The sequence below is a fragment of the Bombina bombina genome, chromosome 1 (genome assembly GCF_027579735.1).
Source record: "Bombina bombina isolate aBomBom1 chromosome 1, aBomBom1.pri, whole genome shotgun sequence".
Classification (NCBI taxonomy): Eukaryota; Metazoa; Chordata; class Amphibia; order Anura; family Bombinatoridae; genus Bombina; species Bombina bombina.
This window is the reverse complement of record NC_069499.1, coordinates 534,157,243-534,177,345: the sequence shown is the minus strand read 5'-3', so window position 1 is coordinate 534,177,345 and position 20,103 is coordinate 534,157,243. Positions and strand designations below refer to the sequence as shown.

The following is a 20,103-nucleotide window of genomic DNA, read 5'->3' as shown; positions in this document are numbered from 1 at the left end:
TTAAGGGAAGGAGTAGACAGAAGGGGCACAATGTAAACTGAATAATCACTGTAAGGGAATACAGTGAGGTATACTGACATGTATGATTTACTCAAAACACCAAAGAATAATAAAGGGTGCGCCCAATAAGAGAGAAAAAAAAGTATGAATGTGAATAATCAATCAAAAGTGATATGGATAAATAGTGCACAAGTCCAAAAAGTTCAATAACTTTTGATCCTCCTAGGCTGCTCCTTGTTCAGGGTCTCTGTGAACTTTGATGGTGAAGAAATTGGCTTAGCAGACTGTGTATCAAAATGGTATGATATAGTGTACAGAATACAAAAAGAGAGCACCTCCCAGTGCTCTAATAGTAAGCTGGAACTTCCTAGTCGTCCAGCTGACTGATCACAAGTAGCAGGATACAAAGGTACTCCAGATGGCAGGATACACAAGTTCTCCAATATTCATTCATCAGATGTCAATAATAAAATAGATCTTTGTGGAAAGGTGTAATTGGATTGAAATCTGTATTAAAAACTTAAAAGATGACGTGTTTCTCAGCCTCGCAGGGCTGTTTCATCAGGCTGAGCCAACTGCTTAGAAAAACGTCGGCAAAATCAGCTGCATGCTGGGACAGAGTGCAGAAAACATCAAATGTTTCTTGTTGTTTGCTGCACTCTGTTCCAGCATGCAGCTGATTTTGCACACTTATTTCTAAGTAGTTGACACGGCCTGATTAAACAGCCCTACAAGGCTGAGAAATGCATCAGCTTTTAAGGTATTGATAAAGAATTTAATGCAATTACACCTTGCCACAAAGATCGAGCCGCACACTGGATTTTAAATGCAAGGTACCTCTTTTATATTGGGGTACCCTTGCATTCCTATTGGCTGATTTTAATTTTCAAATTCAAATCAGCCAATAGAATAAAAGGGTACCTTGCATTCAAAATTCAGTGTGCAGCTGGTGACAGCATGAAGAGGACCTCCGTGTTGAAGCTCTGAAGCTGGAGGAAGACCGCCGCCACCGCTACTGGGATGAAGATAAGAAGATGGACCACAACCGAGATGAAGAAGGACCACCGCTGGGATGAAGATAGAGCGCAGCTGCCATCATCTTTAGTGAGCACCATCTTGGGGTTTAGTGTTAGGTTGTTGTTTTCTTTGGGTGTTTTTTTTTTTTTAAGAACAGGGATTTTTTTTTTCTCTGAGCAGCAAAAGAGCTAAATGCCCTTTTAAGTGCAAACTCAACCAAATGCCCTTTTCAGGGCACTTTTTTAGAGTAGTTTTTTTATAGATATTTTTTGTGGGGTGGGGGTTAATGTTAGAAGGTGTAATTTTTTATTTTCACAAAAGAGCTTGATCACTTTAAGGCAATGCCTTACAAATGGCTTTTTAAGGGCTTTTTGTAGTTTAATTTTAGAACAGTTTTTTTATTTTGGGTGTTTTTTAATTGGGGTTTTACAATAGGCATAACTCTTTTTTTTTAAATTTAATTTTAGGTCTTTATTTTTAGAGTTAGGTTAGATTTTTTTTTTTCTTTTACTTTCACAGCTAAGTTTGTATTAACAAACAATCCCATCGGGACGATATATAGCTATGGAACAGATTGCTTCACTGTTATAATTAACACATGAAATGTCAATCAAACATTATCACATATTAGGAGGCAGAAACAGTTTTTTTTTTGTTTTAAGGCCAGGGAAGAAATGAGGAATTTAGTTGGTTCAACATCCACATGATTGAGCACTATTATGAGTTCACACACATCATCACACTTTCTTGTTAAAGGGACAGTCTACGCCAGGATTTTTATTGTTTAAAAAGATAGATACTCCCTTTATTACATATTACCTAGTTTTGCATAATCAACATGGTTATATTAATATACTTTTTACCTCTGTAATTACCTTGTATCTAAGCATCTGCACACTGACCCCTTATTTCAGTTCTTTTGACATACTTGCATTTTAGCCAATCAGTGCCCTCTCATAAGTAACTCCATGGGCATGAGAACAATGTTATCTATATGACACACATGAACTAACACCCTCTAGCTGTGAAAAACTGTCAAGTGCATTGAGCTAAGAGACGGCCTTCAAGGGATTAGAAATTAGCATATGAGGCTTCCTAGGTTTAGCTTTCAACAAAGAATACAAAAAGAACAAAGCAAATTTGATGATTAAAGTGAATTGGAAAGTTGTTTAAAATGACATGCCCTATCTGAATCATAAAAGTTTAATTTTGACTAGACTGTCCCTTTAACAATGACATGATTCTATAGGTGCAGTTGTTCACACTATTTGCAGAAAAGAAAGAAGTAGACTCAAAGAAAAACTGGCAGAGGTAGTGGCTGCATTATTTGGGAAGTATTTGTCATTGACATATTCAAAGATGGTCAGAACTGCTGCCATGGTCTCTTCACATGTTGGCTGGATTTGTTCTTCTGGCAATGTAAACATATGGGTACCATTGTCTCTCAATTCCATAGTGAAGGAATAATCTATGCCAAGGTCATGAACCCAGTCTTGAGAAGTTCCAGAGGCTTCATCTGTGTAATAAATAAGTTATTTGCAAGATTCAGTTTAATTTGTTATCTATGAACCAATGGTAGTCCCTGTAGCTTAGATTTTAGCATTACATTCTAAAGACAAATAAATGTAGCAGTACATTCTTCCATACTGTCTGCAGGGAAATAAACTGCAACTAGCTATTTCTTTTTAGGAATATGATGAAGATTGTGCTGCTTGTCTCATACACATGCAAAAGGAAACTAATCTCATAATATTAAAGGGACATTATTTTTATGTGCATAGCATATATGTACAATTAAGTAAAGAGATTCCATTGTTTATACATAGGCATGGTATATATACTGTGTATACTATTTACATATATATTAATTTAAAAGGACAATGTACTAAAAATGTTCTTCATCCATATGAAAGAGCAACATTAAACATGTTAACATTTTTGGCCATAAAAACGATGATGTGAAAGCTGTTTGAATTTAAATTGAAAGTAAAACAGCAATATCATTTTTGTACTTTCCATTAATTCTCCTTGACTGAAGTATCTGTTGGCCAGTGAGCTTTAGTACGAAGCACCAATCAGTCAATGAGCAATGGTATTTGTAGGAAACAAATATCAACCATTAAGCATTAGTAGGAAGTACCTTTCAGCCAACGAGTGTTAGTAGGAAATTTATGCTGATACTGCTTTTTGCTTTCAATTTAAAGGGACATTCAAGTCAAAATTACATTTTCATGATTCAATAGAGCATGTAATTTTAAGAGACTTACTTCCGTTATCAAATTGTCTTTTTATTTGCACACTTTCTGAGGCACCAACTCCTACTGAGCATGTGCAAGGGTTCACAGTATATATGCATATTCTGGGTTCTGTGGTTGGCAGATGGCTGTCACAATTGAAATAAATGTTTAATATTGTCGGGAAAATATACTGCTTATTTAAGGCTAGATTACGAGTGTCACGCTAACTGTTACACGTGACAGAAAAGGGGTTTATCGGGGCACTTTGTGAGCATCGGAAGTAGCATGAATATTACAGGTTGAAAGTAAACGCGTTTCCTTGAGCGCAATTGAATTTAAAGCGTGTCGGGATGGTGCGACTTCACAGCTCTGGTTAACTGTTACGCTTGACTAAAAAGTTGCACAAAACACATTAAAAATACATTTAAAAGTACAGTTACACTCATAATAAAACTATCTAATAAAAACTATCTAATAAAAATGATTAAGAAATAAATTGCAAAAAAGTTATTACAGGTTGTGCGGTCCAGCTATTCCGCTAGCGTTATAGTTTATACCGCCGTTATCCATTCCGCGATCTGAGACCAGTAGTTATGGATTTTGCAAAACAAAAATGTTTTACAAAACTCATAACAAAAATGTTACAAAGTACACTAACACCCATAAACTACCTATTAACCCCTAAACCGCTATCCCCCGAATTGCAAATACTATATTAAACTTATTAAACCCTAATCCGCTACCCACCCACATAGCCAACACTAAATAAACATATTAACCCCTAAACCGCCGCCCCCCCCCCGGCACGTTTGGATGAAGACTTCTGCTGCTTCCTTGAGAATGGATGTCGGATCTTCAGAACCTTTTAAGGGCAATGCCCATCCAAATGCCCTTTTCAGGGCAATGGGGAGCTTAGCTTTTTTTAGATAGTATTTTATTTAGGGGGTTGGTTGTGTGGGTGGTGGGTTTTACTGTTGGGGGGGTTGTTTGTATTTTTTTTTACAGGTAAAAGAGCTGATTACTTTGGGGCAATGCCCCACAAAAGGCTCTTTAAGGGCTATTGGTAGTTTATTCTAGGCTAGGGTTTTCTTTTTATTTTTTTTTGGGGGGGGGGGGGGCTTTTTTATTTTGATAGGGCTATTAGATTAGGTGTAATTAGTTTACATTTCTTGTAATTTGTTTATTATTTTCTGTAATTTAGTGGGGGTTTTTTGTACTTTAGCTAATTTAATTTAATTTAGGTAATTGTATTTAATTTAGTTAATTTATTTAATTATAGTGTAGTGTTATGTGTTATTGCAACTTAGGTTAGGTTTTATTTTACAGGTACTTTTGTATTTATTTTAGCTAGGTAGTTATTAAATAGTTAATAACTATTTAATAACTATTCTACCTAGTTAAAATAAATACAAACTTGCCTGTAAAATAAAAATAAACCCTAAAATAGCTACAATGTAACTATTAGTTATATTGTAGCTAGCTTAGGGTTTATTTTATAGGTAAGTATTTAGTTTTAAATAGGAATAATTTAGTTAATTATAGGAATTTTATTTAGATTTATTGTAATTATATTTAAGTTAGGAGGTGTTAGGGTTAGGGTTAGACTTAGGTTTAGGGGTTAATACATTTAGTATAGTGGCAGCAACGTTGGGGGCGGCAGATTGGGGTTAATAAATGTAGGTAGGTGGCGGCGATGTTAGGGACGGCAGATTAGGGGTTAATAATATTTAACTAATGTTTGTGAGGCGGGAGTGCGGCGGTTTAGGGGTTAATATGTTTATTATATTGGTGGCGACGTTGGGGCGGCTGATTAGGGGTTAATAAATGTAGGTAGGTTACGGCAACATTGGGGGAGGCAGATTAGGGGGTTAGTAAATATAATGTAGGTGGTGGCGATATTGGGGGGCAGCGGTTTAGGGGTTAATAGGTTTATTTTATTAGTAGTGATTGGGGGCGGCAGTTTAGGGGTTAATAACTTTATTTTATTAGTAGCGATGTGGGGGCGGCAGTTTAGGGGTTAATATGTTTATTTAGTGTCAGCGATATCAGAGGGTGGCGGTTTAGGGTTTAATAACTTTAATTAGTGTCGGCAATGTCGGGTGGTGGCGGATTAGGGGTGTTAAGATTAGGGGTTTATGTTTGGGTGTTAGATTTATATATAACTTTATTTTCCCCATAGACATCAATGGGGTTGCATTACAGCGATCGCCATTTCGCGTTCACAGGTGTTATTTTTTTTTTCTAATACTTTCTCTCCATTGATGTCTATAGGGGAAAACGTGCACGAACACGTCAAGTCAGGCCTTGGCTTTTGTGTGGTATGGAGCTTATCGCACTATATCGCACAACAAAAGAAGGTTTTTCAGTAACTTGTAATGGCAGCGCTATGGAGAGTGCAATACCACTATTTTTGTTGCCTTATTTAGGTTTAGCGCACAACTTGTTAGCTTGGTGTATGTATGCTATGCATATTTGAAAATGTGTGCTAGATTACAAGTGGAGCACAAACATATTAGCACTAACACCGCTCAAAGTAAATCAATAGCACTCTCGTTTGTGCTGGTATTACAAGATGAAAGTAAAAAGTATTGTTCGAGCGAAAGACTCAGGTGGGCTAACATCTGGAATTTAGATAACGCAACTGAAGCCTCTAGGACAATTATGCTAAAGCTGAAGTTGTGTTAAGAATACTTCAATATCAATGTTTTCCACTTAGAAGAAAAACATAATTTATACTTACCTGATAAATTATTTTCTTTCCTGGCATGGAGAGTCCACAAATACATTCAATTACTAGTGGGAATTCAACTGCTGGCCACCAGGTGGAGGCAAAGAACACCCCAGCAAAGCTTCAAGTATCCTCCCATTTCCCACAATCCCCAGTCATTCAGCCAAAGAATTGTGGAAAGAGAAGAAGACACAAAGGGTATAAAGGTACCTGAGGTTTAGAAAAATGACAAAAAGTTGTCTTAAAAATAAGGGCAGGTCGTGGACTCTCCATACCAGGAAAGAAAATAATTTATCAGGTAAGTATGAATTATGTTTTCTTTCTAATGGCATGGAGAGTCCATAAATCCATTCAATTACTAGTGGGAACCAATACCAGAGCTAGAGTCCACAGAATGGAAGGGAGGGATACACAAGACAAGCAAACCTAAAAAGAAGGCACCACTGCTTGAAGAACTTTCCTCCCAAAAGTAGCCTTAGCTTAGGCAAAAACATCAAATTTGGAAAATTTGGAAAAAATATGCAATGATGACCAAGTGGCCGCCTTGCGAAACTGTTCTATAGAAGCATCATTTTTAAAGGCCCAAGAGGAAGCGACAGCCCTTGTGGAGTGAGCCATAATTTTCTCTGGAGGCTGTTGTCTAGCTGTCTCATAAGCCAATTGAATAACATTTCTCAATCAGAAGGAGAGAGTAGAAAAAAAGTGGCCTTCTAACCCCTCCGTTTACCAGAAAAGACAACAAAAAGGGCAGAAAATTGACGAATATCTTTTGTAGCCTGTAAATAGAACTTTAAAGCATGCACAACATTCAGTTTGTGCAACAACCACTCCTTCTTAGAGGAAGTATTAGGACAAAATTAAGGAACAACAATTTCTTGGTTATTATTGCGTTCTGAAACCACCTTAGGTAGAAAACCTAATTTAGTACGGAGAACCGCTTTATCCGCATGAAGAATAAGATAAGAAGAATCACACTGTAGAGCCGAAAGCTCCGAAACTCTATGGGCAGAGGAAATTGCCAGGAGAAATAAAACCTTCCAGGACAATAACTTGATCTCAACAGAATGCATAGGCTCAAATGGAGCCTGCTGCAGAACTTTAAGAACCAGATTAAGACTCCAAGGAGGAGCAATTGACCTAAACACAGGCCTGATTCTAACCAAAGCCTGGACAAAAGATTGAACATCTGACAAAATTGCCAGACGCTTCTGCAGAAGAATCAGATCCGAAATCTGACCCTTTAGGGTACTGACTGATAAACCCTACTCCAGGTCCCTCCTTAAGAAAGGATAGAATACAGGGAATTCTCACCTGACTCCAAGAAATCCCCCTAGATCCACACAAATGAAGGTATTTATGCCAAACCTTATAATAAATCCTGCGAGTAACAGGCTTACAAGCCTGAATCATAGTCTCAATAACCTTCACAGAAAAACCTTTTCTAGACAAGACTAAGCATTCAATCTCTAAGCAGTGAGCTTCAGAGAGACTAAGTTTGGATGGAGAAAGGGACCCTGAAGTAGAAGATCCTTCCTCAGAGGCAATTTCCACAGGGGAAATGACGACATCCTCACTAGGTCCGCAAACCAATTTCTGCAAGGCCACGCTGGAGCTATTAGAATTACCAAAGCCTGCTCCTGTTTGATATGAGCTATCACCCGAGGAAGGAGGGCGACCGCAGGAAACAGATAAATTAGACCGAAATCCCATGGCACTGCCAGGGCATCTACCAGAGCTGCTTGAGGATCACTTGATCTTGCATCATATCTTGGAAGCTTGGCATTTAAACTAGATGCCATCAGATCCAGCTCTGGAACACCCCATTTGAGGGTTAACATTGAGAAAACATCCGGATGGAGAGCCCACTCTCCTGGATGAAACGTCTGCCTGCTTAGATAATCTGCTTCCCAGTTGTCCACCCCTGGGAAATGAATTGCAGAGAGATGACAATTGTGAGACTTTGCCCACTGAAGAATGTGAGTCACCTCCTTCATAGCTAACAAGCTCTGAGTTCCTCCTTGGTGGTTGATATGTTGTCCGATTGAAATCTGATAAACCTGACTGAACTCAGTTGAGGCCAAGCTGATAAAGCATTGAGAATTGCTCAATTCCAGAATATTTATAGGGAGGGCAGACTCCTGCTGAGTCCAAAGCCCCTGAGCTCTTAGGGACCCCAAACTGCTCCCCAGCCTAACAGGCTGGCATTCATTGTCATAATCTCCCAAGAAGGTGTCAAGAAACAAGTGCCCTGAGACAAATGGTCCTGGGAGATCCAGCAAGACAGAGAAATCCTTGTCTCAGAGTCTAAAACTATCCTCTGAGAGAGATCCGAGTGATCTCTGTTCCATTGATTGAGCATACATAACTGTAGAGGTCTCAGATGGAAGCGTGCAAATGGAATAATGTCCATGGTTGCCACCATGAGACCAATTACTTCCATGCATACAGCCACTGATGGACAAACAGGGGACTAAAGGGAACACCATGCCTCCAAAAGATTGAATTTTCTGATTGCGCCTGAACCAAGATATCTTCCAGGTAAGGAGCCACCGCAATCCCTAGAAATCGGGCCACAGCCAAAAGAGCCCCTAGAACCTTTGTAAAGATTCGAGGAGCAGTGGTGAGGCCAAAAGGCAGGGCTACAAATTGGAAATGTTGATCCAAAAAAGCGAACCTCAGGAACCTTAAATGTTCCCTGTGGATAGGCACATGAAGATACGCCTCCTTTAGGTCTATGGTGGTCATAAACTGACCCTCCTGAACTAGAGGGAGAATAGAACGAATAGTCTCCACCTTAAAGGGCAGGACTTTGAGAAGGTCACATCTGCAGACCAAGACTTTAACCAAAGGGCTTTGCGGGCTTGTATTGCAAAACTAGAAATCTTGGCTCCCAGCCTAAAAACTTGCATACTGGCATCACAGATAAAAGTATTAGCCAGCTTTAGAGCCTTGATCCTATCCTGGATCTCCTCTATAGTAGTCTCCTCTGAAATTAGATCAGACAATGAGTCACATCAATAAGAGGCTACACCAGCAACTGTCGCAATACTAGCAACTGGTTGCCACTGCAAATCCTGATGAAGAAACATCTTTGTTAAATAAACTTCCAGTTTCTTATCCATAAGGTCTCTAAAAGAGGAACTATCGTCAAGAGGAATAGTAGTTCTCTTGGCTAAGATAGATATAGCGCCCTCTACTCTAGGAACTGCAGATCCTAGAAAGCTGCAAACATCAGAGAGAAGCGACAGGCAGGAAAAACAATCTAATGCTAGAAAACCCAGTCTGTCTCCTTGAAAATTGGGCTTCCAAACTGCCGGCTAGAAACAAACTATTCAGCACTCAGGAAGTAACAGAGTGGTCACATGATCGCAAATTCAAAAGTAAGGTGCGGTTCAACAACTTTCTTAAAGAGATATTACCCAACTAAATAAAAGGTAAACTTGTGCAAACAAATCCCCAAAGCCAACATCAAAAAGGCCTTCACATGACAGAACAGTGCCCTGAACTGCTGCCCAATAAATCATGAACCTTTAAAAGGGATATTCAGTCCCATAATGATCCACCTTGTTCTCTAAGTATCCTTTTAAAAAAAAAAAAAACAAGGAACTCCTAAGTGCTGCATTCTTCTCACCTAGAAGGTAAAAGCACTTACCTGTGAATCCGCTGTAGGGCAGGTACAGAAAACAGGTGTGACAGAATCCTCACTGACATAGACCTGTAGATAAAGAGAAAATAGAGCAACCAACCCTTGTTTTCTATATAGGGGTAGCAAAACTGTTGGAAGGCAAGCAAAGACCACCTGTCTTCCAACTGCTAAAAGCCACCATTACTCTTACTAAAGAGAATTACATGGACAGAGCATAACCCCAATCCTTGCTTGCAGGGAAAAGTACTCATTAAAGCATTAACAACTTGATTTATTCAGATACCTTCTTTGCACATCACCTACAATGTTACACAGGCAAAGAATGACTAGGTATTGTGGGTAATGGGAGGATACTTGAAGCTTTGCTGGGGTGTTCTTTGCCTCCTCCTGGTGGCCAGGAGTTGAATTTCCACTAGTAATTGAATGGATTTGTGGACTCTCCATACCATGGGAAAGAAATATTCTTTTTATTAAAAAAATAATAATATAAATTTGACTTGTAATATCAATTTAGCGGGGTCCAGCTTTATTGATATTGCACCCTATACTATCAATAGTGCTTCAATTGTAATCCGGGCCATTGTGGGGAATTCATTTTAAGCTTTATGTCATTTTCTGTGCTTTTAAATGGATAGAAAGGTCAAACATAAAATGTACATATGCATGCAAAGAGAGAAGTGCTCTACCGGGAAACAACAACTCATTGCCCAGTGTGCTTAGAGGAAAATGGCTGCACCTTACTGACGCGGCCCACAGAAGGCCGAAACTATTATCATGTTCCTTGTTCAGAGGAGAATTAACTGGTATTTTGGGGCTGAACTGACCTTACTCAGCGAGATTAGACTGATATACTACAGGAAAGTTTTCTTCTGTGAAAAGCACAACTGGGCTAAAAGTAGGGTGACCATATTGCCGCTTTAAAAAAGGACATTTATGAAAAATACATATGACAGGGCTTTTTTCAGGGCTGTTTAAAAAAATGGTTTGTATAAGAACCCTGACATATGTATTTTTCATATGTGTACCTTTTTAAAACAATCACCCTAGCTAAAAGAGACTGCTCCTAGGTGGTAAATTGCCATAGAGCAAGCTACTTCTTGTTCGTTCCTGGTACAGCGCTTCTCTCTTTGTATGCATAAAATGTACATAGGTGCATTTCAATTTGAAATAGAAAAATGTTTGCAATATATTTCCAATAGCAAAAATGCTGCTAATAAAAGTTATTACTGTTTTTCATTGGCATATGCACATATTCTGTGAATGCCTGTGCACATTATACAAACACCACACCTCAGAGAGTCAGCAGTAGCTTGCATGGCACAAATTATATCTTCAGAAGCCATAAACACCACCACCACCTCTCTGAGCAGGCATGGGGTTTGTATACTGGTGCACGGGCCCTCACAGCATATGTGAGTATGCTGCAGAGAAACAGTAATACCTTTTACTAAAGCATTTTTGCTAATAGAAGTATATTGCAAGAATACTTCAATTTCAAATGTAAATGCACATATGCACATTTCAATATTGAGTTTTCTATCCCTTTAAGCACTGCATTGGAAAGATCCACATATAAAATACGCATTTTACAAATAAATAATTTAAATAGAATCTATAAGTATAATTTTTTCAGCATAAGACAATGCTGCGCAAATAGGGGAGTTCTTCATGTAGTTCTGCGCTATATTAATAATAATAATAATGGTTTACTTCAGGTAAATCAATTAATTTAACAGCTGCATTTTCTTAGCTCTACACTTGTAATTTAAATGCTAATTAAACTCCCTGCAATATCTATTAAAAGTATAGGACAAGCTAAAAAATATTTTGGCTGTTTTAAGATGTAAAACCGAGCACAAGATAACACCCTTCACTATTAATGGGCCTTTATCTAGCCCTGGGTTTTAATGTTCCTTTAAAGGGACAGTCTATCATTTTTTATTATTACTTAAAAAAATAGAAAACGCCTTTACTACCCATTACCCAACTTTGCACAACCAACATAGAGCTCGCTTCCATTGAGCCGTTAAAAATGGAGTCATAAGCTACTGAAGCGTCCGACAGCTAAAAGTAATTTACGGCTCCATTTTTGTACCAGGTTTCCATTGAAATACTTTGCACATTGCGTGCAGTCGCTCTTTTCGTGTAGCTGTAAGTTAACGTTGTGTTAACGCTTCCATCTGACGTCAGATTTCTTGAAAATCAATTAGTTGCTAAGGTAACCCGACCTTACGCTATAGAATTTATGTTTAACGTCCATGCTCCTTACCTGTGATCACCTCTCAAGAAAAATAAAGATATACTTATTTATAATACATATTTTTTAACAATAATCAAATACTATGTTTTAATATAATTATATTTACCACTTCATAAATATAAGTAATATGTATTGCTGCCCTAGGCATAGGTCTAGTTTGAATTATGTAGATATGTTCTTGCATATATTATTATATTTAAATATATACTGATATTTCTATTAGAATATAAGTTCAACTATTCCTAAACATGAAACAATAATAAATATTACTTATTACAATTTATTTCTACATTAAAACACTTGCATTATTTGCAAGTTTTATCATTTCAATAGAAAATAGGTCTCAAAAAGCACAATTTTCCTCTTTTACACCTAGTTAAGCTGGGTGTAATATTTCTCAATGTATCGACAGCCTCCGACAGTGTATTTACGGTTTGTGCTTTCATTGGAAACCTGGTATAATTTATTGATTAACGGCTTCTATTACTGTCTATGGGACGCAAATATTTTTTCGGCAGCCAAAGTCCTGCTGACGATATTGAGGTATAACGCGACATTGGAAACAGTCGATAAACGATATTACTTCCGACAGCATATTTAACGGTTTGCGAGTACACGCAAACCTAATTACGGCTCAATGGAAGCGAGCTCATAGTTATAATAAAGTGATAGTAAACTATATGAATCTGCAACGCTGCATCTGATTAAGAATTAAAAAACAAAAGGACTTTCATTCAAAACCACATACTAATTTAACATTATTAAGAAATAATACCTGTTTAAATGTTTATATCATGCCACCATTCCTCCTCCCGTCTAGTTTATTGCATGTTTTTTCTGGTCACATTTTAACCGTCCTTTGAAGACAGACACACGCTCCTTCATCGGACAGTCGTATTTTAATTTGCATGCAATGGCGCACATGCGCTATATTTCCAGTAGTCAGAAACAGTCTATGAAAAAAACATGCCCATAGCATGACGTAGAGAGCGTGTGAGACTGCTCTCTATGACCTAGATTTGGAGTTTGGCGTTAGCCGTGAAAACCAGCGTTAGAGGCTCCTAACGCTGGTTTTAGGCTACCGCCGGTATTTGGAGTCACTCAAAATAGGGTCTAACGCTCACTTTTCAGCCGCAACTTTTCCATACCGCAGATCCCCTTACGTCAATTGCGTATCCTATCTTTTCAATGGGATTTTTCTAACTCCGGTATTTAGAGTCGTTTCTGAAGTGAGCGTTAGACATCTAACGACAAAACTCCAGCCGCAGGAAAAAAGTCAGTAGTTAAGAGCTTTCTGGGCTAACGCCGGTTTCTAAAGCTCTTAACTACTGTACTGTACCCCTAATCTGCTGCCCCTAACACCGCCGACCCCTATATTATATTTATTAACCCCTAATCTGCCCCCCACAACGTCGCCTCCACCTGCCTACACTTATTAACCCCTAATCTGCCGAGCGGACCTGAGCGCTACTATAATAAAGTTATTAACCCCTAATCCGCATCACTAACCCTATAATAAATAGTATTAACCCCTAATCTGCCTTCCCTAACATCGCCGACACCTAACTTCAATTATTAACCCCTAATCTGCCGACCGGAGCTCACCGCTACTCTAATAAATGTATTAACCCCTAAAGCTAAGTCTAACCCTAACACTAACACCCCCCTAAGTTAAATATAATTTACATCTAACGAAATTAATTAACTCTTATTAAATAAATTATTCCTATTTAAAGATAAATACTTACCTGTAAAATAAATCCTAATATAGCTACAATATAAATTATAATTATATTATAGCTATTTTAGGACTAATATTTATTTTACAGGTAACTTTGTATTTATTTTAACCAGGTACAATAGCTATTAAATAGTTAAGAACTATTTAATAGCTAAAATAGTTAAAATAATTACAAAATTACCTGTAAAATAAATACTAACCTAAGTTACAATTAAACCTAACACTACACTATCAATAAATTAATTAAATAAACTACCTACAATTACCTACAATTAACCTAACACTACACTATCAATAAATTAATTAAATACAATTCCTACAAATAAATACAATTAAATAAACTAGCTAAAGTACAAAAAATAAAAAAGAACTAAGTTACAAAAAATAAAAAAATATTTACAAACATAAGAAAAATATTACAACAATTTTAAACTAATTACACCTACTCTAAGCCCCCTAATAAAACAACAAAGCCCCCCAAAATAAAAATGCCCTACCCTATTCTAAATTACTAAAGTTAAAAGCTCTTTTACCTTACCAGCCCTGAACAGGGCCCTTTGCGGGGCATGCCCCAAGAAGTTCAGCTCTTTTGCCTGTAAAAAAAATCATACAATACCCCCCCCAACATTACAACCCACCACCCACATACCCCTAATCTAACCCAAACCCCCCTTAAATAAACCTAACACTAAGCCCCTGAAGATCATCCTACCTTGTCTTCACCTCACCAGGTATCACCGATCCGTCCTGGCTCCAAAATCTTCATCCAACCCAAGCGGGTTTGGCGATCCATCATCCGGTGGCTGAAGAGGTCCAGAAGAGGCTCCAAAGTCTTCATCCTATCCGGGAAGAAGAGGCGATCCGGACCGGCAACCATCTTGATCCAAGCAGCATCTTCTATCTTCATCCGATGACGACCGGCTCCATCCTGAAGACCTCCACCGCGGACCCATCTTCTTCCGGCGACGTCCAACTGAAGAATGACGGTTCCTTTAAGGGACGTCATCCAAGATGGCGTCCCTCGAATTCCGATTGGCTGATAGGATTCTATCAGCCAATCGGAATTAAGGTAGGAATATTACAATTTCTACAAATAACTACAATTACATAAACTAACTAAAGTACAAAAAATAAAAAAGAACTAAGTTAAAAAAAATAAAAAAATATTTACAAACATAAGAAAAATATTACAACAAGTTTAAACTAATTACACCTACTCTAAGCCCCCTAATAAAATAACAAAGACCCCCAAAATAAAAAATTCCCTACCCTATTCTAAATTAATAAATGTAAAAGCTCTTTTACCTTACCAGCCCTGAACAGGGCCCTTTGCGGGGCATGCCCCAAGAAAATCAGCTCTTTTGCCTGTAAAAAAAAACATACAATACCCCCCCCCCAACATTACAACCCACCACCCACATACCCCTAATCTAACCCAAACCCCCCTTAAATAAACCTAACACTAAGCCCCTGAAGATCTTCCTACCTTGTCTTCACCATCCAGGTATCACCGATCCGTCCTGGCATCCGGTGCTGAAGAGGTCCAGAAGAGGCTCCAAAGTCTTCCTCCTATCCGGCAAGAAGAGGACATCCGGACCGGCAAACATCTTCTCCAAGCGGCATCTTCGATCTTCTTCCATCCGGTGCGGAGCGGGTCCATCTTGAATCAGCCGACGCGGATCCATCCTCTTCTTCCGGCGTCTCCCGACGAATGACGGTTCCTTTAAGGGACGTCATCCAAGATGGCGTCCCTCGAATTCCGATTGGCTGATAGGATTCTATCAGCCAATCGGAATTAAGGTAGGAATATTCTGATTGGCTGATGGAATCAGCCAATCAGAATCAAGTTCAATCCGATTGGCTGATCCAATCAGCCAATCAGATTGAGCTTGCATTTTATTGGCTGTTCCGATCGGATTGAACTTGATTCTGATTGGCTGATTCCATCAGCCAATCAGAATATTCCTACCTTAATTCAGCCAATCAGATTGAGCTCGCATTCTAATGGCTGTTCCGATCGGATTGAACTTGATTCTGATTGGCTGATTCCATCAGCCAATCAGAATATTCCTACCTTAATTCCGATTGGCTGATAGAATCCTATCAGCCAATCGGAATTCGAGGGATGCCATCTTGGATGACGTCCCTTAAAGGAACCGTCATTCTTCAGTTGGACGTCGCTGGAAGAAGATGGGTCCGCGGTGGAGGTCTTCAGGATGGAGCCGGTCGTCATCGGATGAAGATAGAAGATGCCGCTTGGATCAACATGGTTGCCGGTCCGGATCGCCTCTTCTTCCCGGATAGGATGAAGACTTTGGAGCCTCTTCTGTACCTCTTCAGCTACCGGATGATGGATCGCCAACCCCCGCTTGGGTTGGATGAAGATTTTGGAGCCAGGATGGATCGGTGATACCTGGTGAGGTGAAGACAAGGTAGGATGATCTTCAGGGGCTTAGTGTTAGGTTTATTTAAGGGGGGTTTGGGTTAGATTAGGGGTATGTGGGTGGTGGGTTGTAATGTTGGGGGGGGGTATTGTATGTTTTTTTTTACAGGCAAAAGAGCTGAACTTCTTGGGGCATGCCCCGCAAAGGGCCCTGTTCAGGGCTGGTAAGGTAAAAAAGCTTTTAACTTTAGTAATTTAGAATAGGGTATGGCATTTTTTATTTTGGGGGGCTTTGTTGTTTTATTAGGGGGCTTAGAGTAGGTGTAATTAGTTTAAAATTGTTGTAATATTTTTCTTATGTTTGTAAATATTTTTTTATTTTTTGTAACTTAGTTCTTTTTTATTTTTTGTACTTTAGCTAGTTTATTTAATTGTATTTATTTGTAGGAATTGTATTTAATTAATTTATTGATAGTGTAGTGTTAGGTTAATTGTAGGTAATTGTAGGTAGTTTATTTAATTAATTTATTGATAGTGTAGTGTTAGGTTTAATTGTAACTTAGGTTAGTATTTATTTTACAGGTAATTTTGAAATTATTTTAACTATTTTAGCTATTAAATAGTTCTTAACTATTTAATAGCTATTGTACCTGGTTAAAATAAATACAAAGTTACCTGTAAAATAAATATTAATCCTAAAATAGCTATAATATAATTATAATTTATATTGTAGCTATATTAGGATTTATTTTACAGGTAAGTATTTATCTTTAAATAGGAATAATTTATTTAATAAGAGTTAATTAATTTCGTTAGATTAAAATTATATTTAATTTAGGGGGGTGTTAGTGTTAGGGTTAGACTTAGCTTTAGGGGTTAATCCATTTATTAGAATAGCGGTGAGCTCCGGTCGGCAGATTAGGGGTTAATAATTGAAGTTAGGTGTCGGCGATGTTAGGGAGGGCAGATTAGGGGTTAATACTATTTATTATAGGGTTAGTGAGGCGGATTAGGGGTTAATAACTTTATTATAATAGCAGTGCGGTCCGCTCGGCAGATTAGGGGTTAATAAGTGTAGGCAGGTGGAGGCGACGTTGAGGGGGGCAGATTAGGGGTTAATAAATATAATATAGGGGTCGGCGGTGTTAGGGGCAGCAGATTAGGGGTACATAGGGATAATGTAAGTAGCGGCGGTTTACGGAGCAGGCAGATTAGGGGTTAAAAATAAAATGCAGGTGTCAGCGATAGCGGGGGCGGCAGATTAGGGGTTAATAAGTGTAAGGTTAGGGGTGTTTAGACTCGGGGTACATGTTAGAGTGTTAGGTGCAGACGTAGGAAGTGTTTCCCCATAGCAAACAATGGGGCTGCGTTAAGAGCTGAACGCGGCTTTTTTGCAGGTGTTAGGTTTTTTTTCAGCTCAAACAGCCCCATTGTTTCCTATGGGGGAATCGTGCACGAGCACGTTTTTTAGGCTGGCCGCGTCCGTAAGCAACTCTGGTATTGAGAGTTGAAGCTGCGTTAAAAATGCTCTATGCTCCTTTTTTGGAGCCTAACGCAGCCTTTATGTGGACTCTCAATACCAGAGTTATTTTTATGGTGCGGCCAGAAAAAAGCCGGCGTTAGTTTTTCGGGTTGTTACCGACAAAACTCCAAATCTAGCCGTTTGTGACTAAAATAATCAAGCAGGAAGTAATGACATGGGTTGAGAAACCATCAATAACGTGTTGTGAATAAAATATAGAGTTTAAACGAAATGACTGAATTAAAAAAATAAAAATAAAAACATAGGCCTAGATTTAGAGTTCGGCGGTAGCCGTGAAAACCAGCGTTAGAGGCTCCTAACGCTGGTTTTAGGCTACCGCCGGTATTTGGAGTCACTCAAAATAGGGTCTAACGCTCACTTTTCAGCCGCGACTTTTCCATACCGCAGATCCCCTTACGTCAATTGCGTATCCTATCTTTTCAATGGGATCTTTCTAACGCCGGTATTTAGAGTCGTTTCTGAAGTGAGCGTTAGAGCTCTAACGACAAAACTCCAGCCGCCGGAAAATAGCAGGAGTTAAGAGCTTTCTGGGCTAACGCCGGTTCATAAAGCTCTTAACTACTGTACCCTAAAGTACACTAACACCCATAAACTACCTATGTACCCCTAAACCGAGGTCCCCCCACATCGCCGCCACTCGATTAAAATTTTTTAACCCCTAATCTGCCGACCGCCACCTACGTTATACTTATGTACCCCTAATCTGCTGCCCCTAACCCCGCCGACCCCTGTATTATATTTATTAACCCCTAACCTGCCCCCCACAACGTCGCCGCCAGCTACCTGCAATAATTAACCCCTAATCTGCCGACCGCAAAGCGCCGCCACCTACGTTATCCTTATGTACCCCTAATCTGCTGCCCCTAACACTGCCGACCCCTATATTATATTTATTAACCCCTAATCTGCCCCCCACAACGTCGCCGACACCTGCCTACACTTATTAACCCCTAATCTGCCGAGCGGACCTGAGCGCTACTATAATAAAGTTATTAACCCCTAATCCGCCTCACTAACCCTATCATAAATAGTATTAACCCCTAATCTGCCCTCCCTAACATCGCCGACACCTAACTTCAATTATTAACCCCTAATCTGACGACCGGAGCTCACCGCTACTATAATAAATGGATTAACCCCTAAAGCTAAGTCTAACCCTAACACTAACACCCCCCTAAATTAAATATAATTTAAATCTAACGAAATTAATTAACTATTCTTAAATAAATTATTCCTATTTAAAGCTAAATACTTACCTGTAAAATACATCCTAATATAGCTACAATATAAATTATAATTATATTGTAGCTATTTTAGGATTAATATTTATTTTACAGGCAACTTGGTAATTATTTTAACCAGGTACAATAGCTATTAAATAGTTAAGAACTATTTAATAGTTACCTAGTTAAAATAATAACAAAATTACCTGTAAAATAAATCCTAACCTAAGTTATAATTAAACCTAACACTACCCTATCAATAAATTAATTAAATAAAATACCTACAATTACCTACAATTAACCTAACACTACACTATCAATAAATAAATTAAATACAATTTCTACAAATAACTACAATTACATAAACTAACTAAAGTACAAAAAATAAAAAAGAACTAAGTTACAAAAAATAAAAAAATATTTACAAACATAAGAAAAATATTACAACAATTTTAAACTAATTACACCTACTCTAAGCCCCCTAATAAAAGAACATCCTCTTCTTCCGGTGTCTCCCGACGAATGACGGTTCCTTTAAGGGACGTCATCCAAGATGGCGTCCCTCGAATTCCGATTGGCTGATAGGATTCTATCAGCCAATCGGAATTAAGGTAGGAATATTCTGATTGGCTGATGGAATCAGCCAATCAGAATCAAGTTCAATCCTATTGGCTGATCCAATCAGCCAATCAGATTGAGCTCGCATTCTATTGGCTGATCGGAACAGCCAATAGAATGCGAGCTCAATCTGATTGGCTGATTGGATCAGCCAATCGGATTGAACTTGATTCTGATTGGCTGATTCCATCAGCCAATCAGAATATTCCTACCTTAATTCCGATTGGCTGATAGAATCCTATCAGCCAATCGGAATTCGAGGGACGCCATCTTGGATGACGTCCCTTAAAGGAACCGTCATTCGTCGGGAGACGCCGGAAGAAGAGGATGGATCCGCGTCGGCTGATTCAAGATGGACCCGCTCCGCACCGGATGGAAGAAGATCGAAGATGCCGCTTGGAGAAGATGTTTGCCGGTCCGGATGTCCTCTTCTTGCCGGATAGGAGGAAGACTTTGGAGCCTCTTCTGGACCTCTTCAGCACCGGATGCCAGGACGGATCGGTGATACCTGGATGGTGAAGACAAGGTAGGAAGATCTTCAGGGGCTTAGTGTTAGGTTTATTTAAGGGGGGTTTGGGTTAGATTAGGGGTATGTGGGTGGTGGGTTGTAATGTTGGGGGGGGGGTATTGTATGTTTTTTTTTACAGGCAAAAGAGCTGATTTTCTTGGGGCATGCCCCGCAAAGGGCCCTGTTCAGGGCTGGTAAG

General features: G+C 38.8%; 1 protein-coding gene across 2 annotated transcripts in view; it reads right to left on the bottom strand.

The window, feature by feature from the left end:
• Positions 1-747: 747 nt before the first annotated feature.
• The window catches only part of CPO (carboxypeptidase O), a 445,436-nt gene continuing 426,080 nt past the window's right edge, over positions 748-20,103 (bottom strand). For both annotated transcript variants that reach the window (XM_053698643.1, XM_053698641.1), the window contains exon 12: positions 748-2,533. In XM_053698643.1, coding sequence (XP_053554618.1) covers positions 2,277-2,533 — 257 coding nt within the window. In that variant the 3' untranslated portion in view covers positions 748-2,276. The remainder of the gene's footprint in view (positions 2,534-20,103) is intronic.